This window comes from Carassius carassius, chromosome 29 (genome assembly GCF_963082965.1).
Source record: "Carassius carassius chromosome 29, fCarCar2.1, whole genome shotgun sequence".
NCBI lineage: Eukaryota > Metazoa > Chordata > Actinopteri > Cypriniformes > Cyprinidae > Carassius > Carassius carassius.
The window spans coordinates 25560525-25572959 of NC_081783.1; the positions used below are offsets into that span (position 1 = coordinate 25560525).

The 12435-nt window shown below is 39.3% G+C and overlaps 1 protein-coding gene across 1 annotated transcript in view; it reads left to right on the plus strand.

Annotated features, from left to right (window-relative positions):
* Positions 1-6947: 6947 nt before the first annotated feature.
* fgfrl1a (fibroblast growth factor receptor like 1a) overlaps positions 6948-12435 on the plus strand; it is a 54183-nt gene continuing 48695 nt past the window's right edge. Inside the window, exons 1-2 of the mRNA XM_059516455.1 lie at positions 6948-7410; positions 7729-7825. Coding sequence (XP_059372438.1) covers positions 7762-7825 — 64 coding nt within the window. The 5' untranslated portion in view covers positions 6948-7410; positions 7729-7761. The remainder of the gene's footprint in view (positions 7411-7728; positions 7826-12435) is intronic.

The following is a 12435-nucleotide window of genomic DNA, read 5'->3' on the forward strand; positions in this document are numbered from 1 at the left end:
AGATGCCTACGTCTGTCATTTACAGATACAAACTGTTGGCCTACATCGTTAAGGTCGACTTTGTCAAGGGCCTCTTGATGACCATGACATACAGTTACATTATTAAGGCGCTGCTGAGACATAGTAGATCGTAACCAGGTTTTCAGTCTCGTCAGTGCACTTAAGCTTCGTTCAGCTGAGGCCACAGGGACGACCAACAACAACCTAACAAGCTTCTCAACCTCATCAAATAAGCATCTCACCTCACTTGGCATTGCTTTCAGAATGCATGCAGCTTCATCACTTGATGTGATTGTATGCTTTGAAAGAAACATTGGTAGCTGAACCTTCAAAATATCCATGTTTATTTCTGGATACTGTACAATCACATCATCCATCTGCCCAGTGAGGAAAACATTCTCGATCTGTTTCAGTTTCTGTAACTCTGGTTGGTTAAAACGTTCCTTGAACTGAATGCCCAAACAGTCCAACACCTTGTAAAATTCTATTCTATAGTATTCCTCTGGTGTTTTTGGCTTATGCTGACTTGCCCCGCCAGTGAATCTTTTGGGGGATTTCTTTGATGAGGGAGTTGAATCGGTTCAATTCCCATGGAGTCTACCATTGACACTGCCTTCTCAAACACTTTTGCAAACTTTTCCTCACTCCTTTTTTCTTGAAGAGTTGAACTAACATAGTCAACAGCAGCTTGCATGCCTTTAATTGTTTGGGACTGTTTTTGCAAAGATTTGTTTAAGCACTCAAGCTCTCCCAGCACCTCTGATGCTACCAGCAGTCCCAGAACAGTATTACCCTTCTGGAAGCGATCTAGGAGACCATTGGCTCTAGTGCCATTTTGAGAACCAACAGAGGACATTTCCTCCAAACTACACAACACAGCTTCATACTGGCTAAGAACTGTATCAACAGCTTGACCACGCACTGTCCACCTAGTTGTACACAGAGGTTTAACTGTTTTGGTAGGCCCCTCAGATGTTAGATGGCTAGCCAATACCTCTTTGAATTTCCCTGATTGGTTGCTCAGAGTTCCAAGCTCATGGACCCACTGCAATGTGTCACGTAGTAAGGTAGAGGCACTGCAAGCACTCTGTGTTATTAGATTAACACAATGTGCACCACAATGCACATACAAAGCCAATGGCTGTTCTCTCTTCAACACTGCCTGTGCTCCTGAGAATTTCCCTGCCATATTGGCTGCTCCATCGTAAGTCTGACCTCGCAAGCCAGAGATTGGAATATTCAATCTCAGGAGCACATCAATAGCTAGCTTAGCCATCTGCTCACCAGTTGTCCCTAGCACCTCATACAATCCCACAAAGACTTCCTGCGGCACAAGGTCTTGATCCACATATCTGAGACATATGGAAACCTGCTCTTTCCCCTGTATATCCTGTGTACCATCCATTATGATTGAAAACTGTAGCACAGACAAGGACCTGATTGTTGAGGCAATTTCCCTCACAATTGTGTTGGCAAATAAAGCTAAGTACTCATTTTGGCACTGTGGACTGATATAATCATGGCAACGTCGTTGTCGTCAACATGCGCGCGCATACACACACACACCAGCCGCTCGCTGCTAGTGCAAGCACAAAAGTAGTCCCGGCCCGCGCGTGTAGCCTGTCAGATTCCCCGCCGCCAATCAAATTACGGCGTTTCTTGTACTGTCGTCGTCCTGGCCGTTAGAATCGATCCAAATAGCAGTGCAAAGATCCAGATAGCAGTTCAAAGCAGCTTGATAAATATTGGTGGGGACAAATTTGCTATCTCAAAATATTGATAGGGACTAGTACCTAGCGTCCCCCCCTAAACCTACGCCCATGCCTGAGACCCAACTGAGTGACATGGGAAATCAGCAGATTGGTCTGTTCTGTTGCCTGCTCTTGAGATGGAGCACAGAGGAGCCAATCGTCCAGATAAGGAAGCACCTGCACCCCCCTGGCTTGTATTGGGGACAATGCTGCAGCTATGCACCTGGTGAACACCCGAGGGGACAGAGACAGCCCAAATGTTAGGACCCAGAACTGATAGACCTGACCTTGAAATGCATCTGTGTTGTGGTGCAATTGGAATATGAAAATAAGTATCCTTCAGGTCTATTTGTGGTAAACCACTGTAGTGGTCTGACTGCCTGAAGGACCTCCATTGTGCGTAGCATGTGGAATGGTAAAACCTTGAGGGACTGATTTAGGCCACAAAGGTCAAGAATGGGCCGTACGCCACCATCTTTTTTCGGAATTATATAGTACATTGAATAAAACACATTTAGCCGTGCTGACCACTTTACTGGTTCTATGGCGTCCTTTTCTAGGAGTTCGGCTATTTGTTTTGCCAGTGCCAGTGAGCTGTTGGGGTCTTTGACAGTAGTCATCTTGACCCCATTGAAAGCAGGAGCCCGCCGTCGGAATTGCAGCTTGTACCCTTGAGATAGCGTTGCTATTATCCAAGGGTCTGAAGTGTTTTCTTTCCAGAAATTGAGCTGCTGGTGTGAAAAACATCCGACAGTTGGCCCCAGGACTTCATGCTCTGCGAGCCTGGGTTTTATTATCTCTGGGGGGGCACTGACCTGGCACCCTGCCCCTTGGAGCCCAAATTAACTGTTGTCCTCGTGCTCTAGGGTACTGCCCAAGCAGGTCTAGCTGCCTTGGCTGGCTCCTCTGAACAGCACTTGAGCGAACTAAAGGTTGAGAGCGAGTAGGATACCGTCCCCCATACCCTTGTCTAAATTGTGATGGTGGAGTCCCTCTTAAATCTGCCAACTGCTGTCTTGTCTTATGCGTCTCAATGCCCTTTTCCAGAGTTTGCTGTGCTGCTGGTCCAAACAGTTGGCCTGGGACTACAGGGAGATCCCGAAGTGATCTCCTACAGGCCTCTGACAATGGAGAATTTGCCGGCCATACTTGGCGGCGTGCCTGAGTGAGTGTTGACATGAGTCTACCCAATTCTCTTGACATGAATGCAAACGCTTGCAATGACGCATAGCTTAGGATTTGGACTGAAGGATCACCCCCAATAGGTTGGAGAGACTGAGATAGTGCCAGCATAAGATGAGAGAGCGAATTCCCTATACGACCCATGCGCGCTGCAGTATTGTATGCTTGACTAAGAAGATTGTCCGTGATTCTGCACTGAGGTCGCGGGCAGCGAGCATTAGGTCTCCAAGCTTCTTCCGGTGATAAGATGAAAGAAGCGATAAATGGATCCACTTTAGGCATCTGACCCAGGCCATAAGAGTCTGGTTCGTGCATAGCCGCCAGGGCCCTGCTTGCTGTGGTATGATGAGTAAGTAACTTGGGATTAGCCCAGCACCTCTGTAGTTCCTCAATATAATCTTTGGATGGGGGAATGCTAAGAGCAGATGGTTTTGCCGTCCCTCTGAAAAAGGCACTGGAGGGAGCTGCCACTATAGGGGCAGTGTCCAGGCTTAATTGTGCCAACGCAATCTGGATGGCTTGTCTCACTACATCCTGATCAGATTCCACTCCTTCCGCTGAACCCCGTGCCGTGTTCTGAGAGTCATCATGAGAGAACTGAGAGTGGACTCCCGATAGGAATTCTTCATTACCCTCCTCACCAAACTGGTTTTGAGAGGCTGCTATTGACAGCATATCCTCCTCAGGAATAGGTAATTCCTTACTGGGATTTCCCAACATCTGTGATGGTGCATTCCTTGGTTGCAGATTCAATATTAGAGACTTAATCTGGGCAAACTCTGAGGTAAAAACCTCCACTTTATTGGCTAAAAATCATCTCTATTTCTCTTACTGGTGGAGACACTCACTGCTTCCACCCTCTTCCTTTTAGCTGTCACTTTTCCCTGCTGAGGCACATCTGAGGTCAAGAGTGCCTCTACTGCAGCTAGTCTGGAAGTTCTCCATTCCCACGACATAGTGCTACAATTCATACAGGCATCATCAGTGAGACCCTGCTTCAAATGTTCCAAGCCTAAGCAGGATGGACAGCAGTCATGTCCATCGTCCTGCTGTAAGGTGGCCCTGCACACGGTGCATGTCAGGCTAAGCTGTTCCATACTGCCACAGCAATGCTTTACTGAACCTCAAGCGAGAACACTCTGGGTGCTACAAAAAACGGTAAGGTACTGAATTTTATTATTATTATTATATATATATATATATATATTTTTTTTTTTTTAACAGCCAAACTAGTGTTAATACTTAGCCCACTGTTGATAGAAGTACCAGGTAGCAGTAGAAAAAAATATAATATATGCCTATATCAAAGAAAAACAAACAAAAAATAATTCAATTTGTCATATTCATAGCTACCTATGAAATTATAAATATATATATTACTTACCTAATTGAATGCTCTATATGATTACCACCAGCTGCAGTGCACGCCGCGGTCTGTAACGAGAAATATATTATTGTTCCTGGAGCGCACACACTCTCACTGTTCGCTATAATTAATCGCTATGGCTTTTCTATGAAGCGAAACCACTCTGAGATGCCATATATACACGTTTCATAAAATAAACCACATCCGATGCTTATGTAAGCAACTTACTGCGCTCTGGCTGCGATCGGAATAAACAGACGTGTTCCAACAAGGTAAGTTTGTCTTCAATCCGCCGCAGCCTCTGGAGGACGCAAAAAGCTCAGCTCCAACAAAAATGATTGTTACGAGGCTGTGAAAGACGGAATCCAAGTATTCTTAAGTTTTTCCTTCGACCTGCAATCTTTGCATGTATGCGAGAAAATTATAGGGACAGTTTGCAGGATGTCACGGGGTTAAATAGAGGGGATGCCCGTGACGTACCTGGTCATGTGATGACTTTGTTGTTATTAGACTCGACCTGTGCATGAGCAAGAGAGATTATATTCAGTGGGAAGCACTGCCTCTGGCAGTCATTAAGAACGAAAAAGAACTACCACTGGCTCTGCACCCATTTACCTAAATTTGTTACTTCAGACTTATGTGCCCCCTAGAAAATTGCGTTCTGCAAGTGAATGTCACTTGAGTGTGCCATCCCAAAGAAGCACAAAGTCTCTTTTACAGACTTTTAAATTAAATGTTCCCTCCTGGTGGAATGAACTCAATTCGTGCAGCTGAGTCCTTAGCCATCTTCAAGAATCGGCTTAAAACACATCTCTTCCATTTTTATTTGACCCTCTAACTTAAGCACTCACTATTCTAATTATATTCTTTAAAAATTATATAATAATAAAATAAGAAATCTACCTTTCTAATCTTTTTATATTCTATTTTCTTTTCTTTTATTTTTCAATTGTGTGTGTGTGTGTGTATATATATAAGACCTCTAACACTAGCTTGCTCTATTCTTTTTCTATTCTGTTTTCTTTTTATTATATTATTTAAAAGCCCTTGCTACGTGTACTGTGTTAAGCTAACTGAGACTTGTTATAGCACTTTTATATCATTGCTCTTTTTGTTGTTTTTGATTGCTTCCACTGTCCTCATTTGTAAGTCGCTTTGGATAAGAGCATCTGCTAAATGAATAAATGTAAACAACAGTTTTCATTTTTGGGGAGCTAACAATATATATTGTCTGTTTGCTAGACAATATATAGAAAAATTCAGATTTCAGAATGAAATACTGTAACAACTCTTTTGTAACTTAAAATATTTTACAAGCTTAAACTGGTATATATGTTTTAAAAAAAATCCATATTTAGGACCTTACTAGTTACAATGTTTAAATTATAATAAGTTACAGTGGAACTAGTTACTTCTGGTTAAGTATTTTCTACGTGATTTTACTGTTATGTATACCAGTATATTTTTTTATTTTTTATTTTTTTATTGTTTTATTAATATTTTCAATTAGTTTTTCTCAGTTTCATTTAAAATTTTAGTTTGCGATTTTTCTCATTTTAATTTATTTATTTAGCTTTTTCAGTTTAATATCGTCTATTCTTCTGTCAACAGTCATAATTCATGTATTTGAATTATAATTATAATTTCAATATATATACTTTATTTTTATTTATTTATTTTTGTCCGTCTACAATACCTTGGTCACTTCACTGTCAGTTTGAAAAACCACCACGAGATGTCAGCACGTGTTCCATACATGTAAAGCAGGTTTTATGAAAGGCCGGTTAGAGGGCTTGTTTCTCCCCCAGCTGAGGGCAGTGATGAGCACTGCTTAAAAGAGCTATATGTCTGGGACTTTTGCTGCATAGATTTTATACTCTTACTCAGTCCACAATAACTTTAATAACACAATAACAATAACCACCCCATTTAATGTAGAGTATGTGAATAACTATACTGTATATGCTTTACAACGTTCTTATATATGTAAACATCTTATAGGCTGCATCCTATATAAAGCCTATATATAAACCCTAAACGAAAATGCATGGCATGTGCTTATTAGTATGCTCAGGATTTGCCGAACAGAGTACACCGATACATTTGAAAACACCACTTCCAAAATTACCTATACCATGTACATCATCATAATAAATAACGACTAATGTCAGATGTGAGATGTTAATCCAGCCGTCTCAACCTGTATTTACCGAGGGCTTCCCAAATTAAGACTCTTTTAGTATTGTTTGCTGACTTTAGTTGATACTATCGCTTAGGCCACTCAGACTCTTGTGCAAACTATTGTGATTGTGTAATTATTTTTATAGGTCTTTTGGAATGTCAGACCGTTGTTCAAATGACATTTGTCCAAGTCAGTTTTCAGTAAACGGTAGGCTACTACTAGATTTAGTAACTGTACGTGGAAAAACTATAATATTTTACAACTGGAATTGAGATTTTGCTTATAAGCTGTTTTCATTTGATAAAGACTATTATTTATTAATGATATGACGATTAGACTATTAGTAATAATTTAAAATGATAAAGCGTTTTCTATATTATTATTATTATTATTGTGAAAGAGTTAAACAGCAAGAGTGAATAGGCTCACTGTGATTGGTCTAAAGTTGGCCGTAGGGCTGGACTGTCTAACAATCCTGCGTGTGTGTGTTGCGTGTGTCTGGACGGCGAAATATTTAGCTAACGGTATTTAAAACACAGTTTTGGTACAAACTTAGGTGCTATAAATAATTTGTCGGTTGTGATTTGTTTTCTGAAGAATCTATGGAGATCATTCGAATGGTATTTGATCTGCTTGGGCGATAAGTGCGCGGTGACTGTCATCCACAGAAGTTTACAGCGAGCGATCAGCGCGTGTATTAAAAAGTGTCGCGCGAAAATACATGACGTAAGAGCGTCCAGGAATACAGTTTTGCGTAATAATTAAACAGTTTGAATTCGCTGGATCCAGTGTTGCGTGCATGAGGATTTCTGATGTAGCGCCCAGTTTTTATATAGGCATGAATTGTCTGGAGTGTTTTAGGAGGATGTAAGCATGATATTTCATCTATCAGTCGCAAGGATCAGATTTATGAACGTTTTCAACTGTTGGTAAGTCTTGCATGTTTGACTTCGAATATTTTATTGCATGTTTTATGGTTTAAAAAGTACCCTTTACCCACTTGGAACAGCTTTTAGAGCACGTAGTTTTTACTGCACAAAATAAAATATCTCAATGTAGCAGGTTATGTCGTCTTGTGATTTAATGAGGCAATGCTTTTTTTATGAGACAACTTAAGTGGTGTTAGAAATGTAATTCAATTACACACATTTACAAAAGTACAGTATAAGTTCATATGTGTTTTGGCATAGCACTGTTTATTTATTTACCAATCCTTGTTCTCACTAACAGCTTTATTTCTTTGATAGATTGAATAACCAGAGAACCTTAATAGGGACATCATGGAACTTTTTTGGATAGTTTTCTTCATTTTTGACATTATTTTCATGACAGACTGTGCTAGAGGTGAGTACAAATATATTTGTCCTAAAAAGTTTAGCTGTTTAAAAACTTGGAAGAGGGTGACCTGCTGTTAAAATTCTTATGCTTTAATAATGTTTTGATATTTTTATAATCTTGATTAATACAACATAGTTTTATAGTAATTGTATCACTACTTGATTTTATGAACATTATACAGTTGTCTAGTTACAGTCACATGCATGTCATGTGTGCTTGTCTGTATGCTCAAGATTTTCATTAAAACGTTTAACTAAATTTAAGCTCATTAGCTAACAAATCTGTAAGGTACCAAATCTTTAGACTAATTCCAACTGTATGTTTAATGAATTCAGCAACATATTTGCTTAACTAAACATTTTTAACACTCACGTTAAAACTCAAAAAATGGAAAGAATTGTTTATCTTGTTTGTGCAATATAAAAAAAATTAAGCTGCTTTCATTTTTAAGTTTTTCTGTCTTAATGTGACTTTATGTATCTTTATTGTTTGGTTTTGGTGCATAGAAAAGTAATCATGGTCAAAGTTCAGTCGTTAGTAAAAAAAAACCTTGTGTAAGACTCTTTAATAAGATGTTATATTCAACTGACAGGCTAAACTTAATTCAAAATGTATTTTATTATTTGAAGGCCTGAAAACATCTCAGTTTAGTCCATCTCTTTCATCTGCTGAGTTGGAATTCAATCATCCTGGACCTTGAAGGATTCTTTTAACCTGTCTATTGAGTTCAGGTCCAGAATGAGAGCTTGAGACTTTCGGGTTCTGTAGCTGGCATTGTTTGCTGAATGCAGTCCTCTCGCATTAGCCATTCTCTGGTCTTCCTTTCGGACTGAAACGAACCATCATTTCCATTCATAATGGGCTGAATGGGGGCCAGGGCCGCTGATGGGCAGATAGTACAGCTCACTGACTCCACTCCATCAGGGCTGCATGTGAAGCGTGATGGAGTCTCCCTTTTGCGTTAGCGTACACCTCAGACTCAACAGCCTGTCACCGGAGCTGGCGAGGGAGAGAGAGGCCAAGCGACGTCTGTGCAGATTGCATCTGTGAGGGGCCCTGAACAATGTGGCATTCACGGTCACATAGCCCTGGCCTTCATGGAGACGCTTAGCCAAAAGTAAACAGAAATGCAGAAAGCAATGCGATTAGATTAGCCAATTATGTATGTTTGCTGTGCAATAGCGAAGGTTTGCCTCCCAAGCCAGGAAGATTTGTGTTTGTAAGGAAGCGCAGACAATTTGCCGCCTTGATCGTATCTGAACGTGAAGCTGCGGGTATGTTTGATATGTTGCGCTTGTTACCGACTTGTTTTGCACCTGACAGAACACAAATCTGATCTGTCCATTGAAGATTGCTCAAATGATCCTGCAGCATTTCATAGAATAAATTTTTTGATGAGACGCAATGAAGTGGCAGTTTGAATGGTCAGAGATCTCAGCTCTGCCAAAATGTATCTCTGCTTTTATATCTAGGGTGAAGAAGACCTCAGTATACAGATGTGTGATTAGGCAAATTAAAATGGCCTTTGATAAAGACTCCTGTGTAGTTGTGTTCATGTATTATGGTCTAATTTTTTATACTACTTTCTCTGTGACAAATTATAAAAAGGGTGGGGGGGGGGGGGGGTTAATTATTATAAATAGTTTTCAAGCTAATTAGTTAATCCAAAAATTTAAAATTCTGTCATCAGTTACTTACTGTTATATCGTTCCAAACCTCTAAGACTTTTGTTCATCCTCATAACACAAAAGAAGACATTTCTTATTCAAAGATTTAATTTAGGCTTTATACATATATAAACACTGATCAATGCATAAAGAACATCAAATATGGTAAATGGAAGTTAAGACATGCTTTCTTGTCATGTGACGACCAGTGAGGTCGATTTGCCTGTGACCATATTTGATGTGAAATGCCTTAATTAAATCTATTCATCATATAAAGTGATTGTTTCTCTTTAGAAGACATATCAATTCATATGGGAATATGAATGCACTTTTTAAAACGTGAAAGTTTTGGATAAATAGAGGCACAGCGATCTCTTATTTCATTAAAATTTCAAAGATGAACAAATATAATTGTTGGGTGAACTGATTAAATACATTTATACTCTGTACTCTGTTTTCTGCACTGTATTACAATGTAACAGCTGCATCTGGAACAATATTTTAAAGTCAACATTGAAAACCCAATTGTAAGCCATTTTCCCCATCCAGAATTGTTTGTGGTGTTTAAAGCCAGGCCAAAAAGAAAGATGTTTTACTTGCTAATCTAGTGCATTCAGATAAAAAAAGGAAGACGCTTTTTTTCTTTGGAATAATGTGCACTGCTAAGCAGTACATGCAATAAAATTCATTAAAAAACTAAATAAAGTCAGTTTTAATTTTAACGGTATCTGTAGCATTTTGCACTTTTATTTAAGATTACAACAGCACTCAAGTCATTTGGAAAAGATAGTTTGTGCAGGACCTGTGGAGTAAGGTTCTTTTGTCCTTGACGTGAGAGAAGTGCTTCACATCACATGACAAACATTTTCTGTTGTTAACGGAAGTGCAGTTCATGCAGCGCTGCCAAAGAAATAATACACTTGTGCAGCCTTTGCAATGTTTACTGGTCTAGGCGTCTCAAAGTAGAAGACTTAACATCTGATTCCATCCACTGTCCACTCGTTCCAGCTGGCGATTTTGAATGTTTGTAAATGCAATATGCATCCAATCCCATCTGAATCGCTTTTGGCCCGTTCACCAGCCATGCCAGAAAGCAGAGTTTAACAATCCCATGTGGAATTTCAACAATTTGTCCACGGGAAAAACCTTAAAGTGTGCCATTTATATGATGCAATGGTCTCATAGCTTGAATGGATATCATTGTATGCAAGACACTGAGAGGCTCTAATTAAGACCCTCAAGCCTTGTTAGTTACAGTTTCCCATTTTTTGTTTTCTCAGATGATATCGACATGAATTATGTCCTCTGACAGGAATAACGTCAGTAAACAAAAATACATTTGTGTCTGGTTCTTTATCAGTAATGCAGACATTGCTGTTCATGTTTTTACTCAAGTATTGGGCTTGTGCGGGGGGTATTTCCAGAGGAGAAGAGTTTAAGGGAGTCTTTTGGGAACATATGGGGTCTTGGAAGTGGGGGCTGAGCTCTGAATATGGGCTGAAGTGTTTGTAGGCACGGGCTGATTTGTTTACACTGATGTAGACCACCCTTGCAGCAAATGTCGATATACTTGTGAAGATGTGTGGATCCGAAATCTCAGTGGAGCAAACAGTAAGATGGTCTGCTTGCAAAGTAAACACTCTTATGAACACCAATCTGACGGACATTAAATCTGCTTCTCTGGGGAAAAAAGACCTGGAGTCGCAAACTTAGTGATTTTTCTCACCTTTCCCAACCCCCCTCACTTTTTCTCTTCTTCTTCTTCTTCTTCTTCTTCTTCTTCTTCTTCTTCTTCTTTTTTACCCTTTCCTTTTTCCACCTCATGGTTTATGTCCATCAGAAGTCCAGGAAATTAATTTACTGTGTTTAAGAAACACAGTGTTACACTTGGTAACTCCATTCATCCCACTTTAATGTGTCTCAGAACAGTGGAAGGGTTGATTATTATCAGTTTTCCTTTATCCTCAAATTTCCTCTACTTGTGTAGCATGGGTTATGTGTTGCTCATGGTCTAAACCTTAGAAACACAGTCACTAGTACCAATTAGATGGTTGGATGCTTGGTTTAACATTAAGATAGCCTGTGTTAGTAAAGAAGGCTATAAATCTCATTTCCATTGAGGAAGTCTCAAGGAATGGTTGTTAAGTGGGCCCAATAAAATACTTATTGTGAAGTCAAATGGTGTTTACATAGTGGCCATTTTTGTGTCACCTACTCCCATTTGCGATAGACTGTGAGGGACATTGTTCTGTAATGAGGCGGAAAATGGTTGGGGAAAATAAATGGTCTCATTTGCTTTACCAAGATACAAACCTCCGTGTGTGATGCTGAAGTATATAGGCTAACAGACCATAAAAAATCAAACGCCTTCAGATTTATTTGAAACTCTTTTCGGTTCATTATTAATTCATTCTTTATAAATCAAAGAGTATGCTGTTTGACTATTTTGGTTAGTTTGTATATTGCATAAAGTATTAGTTTAAATTGAAATGTATACACTTTTATTCAGCAAGGATGCATTAACGTGATTGAAAAGAGAGGAAAGATATTTTTAAAGTTACAAAAGACATCTATTTTAAATGAATGCTGTTCTTTGGAACTTTCTGTTTATCAAATATTGAATGTTAGTGTATATGCATTTTTATGGTTTTATCAATGAGACATAAGCAAATGCTAGATTTCAGTTGTTTAAAAAAAATCACTGAAAATATTTAAAATGAAAATGACCAATTGTCAGTACTGTAGATTTTGAAGGCAAACACATTTTTGTTCACCTGGGATGGCTAGCAACTGATGCCAGCCATCGAAAAACGATGACTCAAAAAAAAATATTGGTCTATGTCAGTCTGGCTAATGTGATTTTGATTAGACCATAAAAAGAGACCAAAAGGTCTCTGATCATGGGGTGTGTGGCATATGGTGTATCTTGCGGTGGCTAATTGAAGTTCA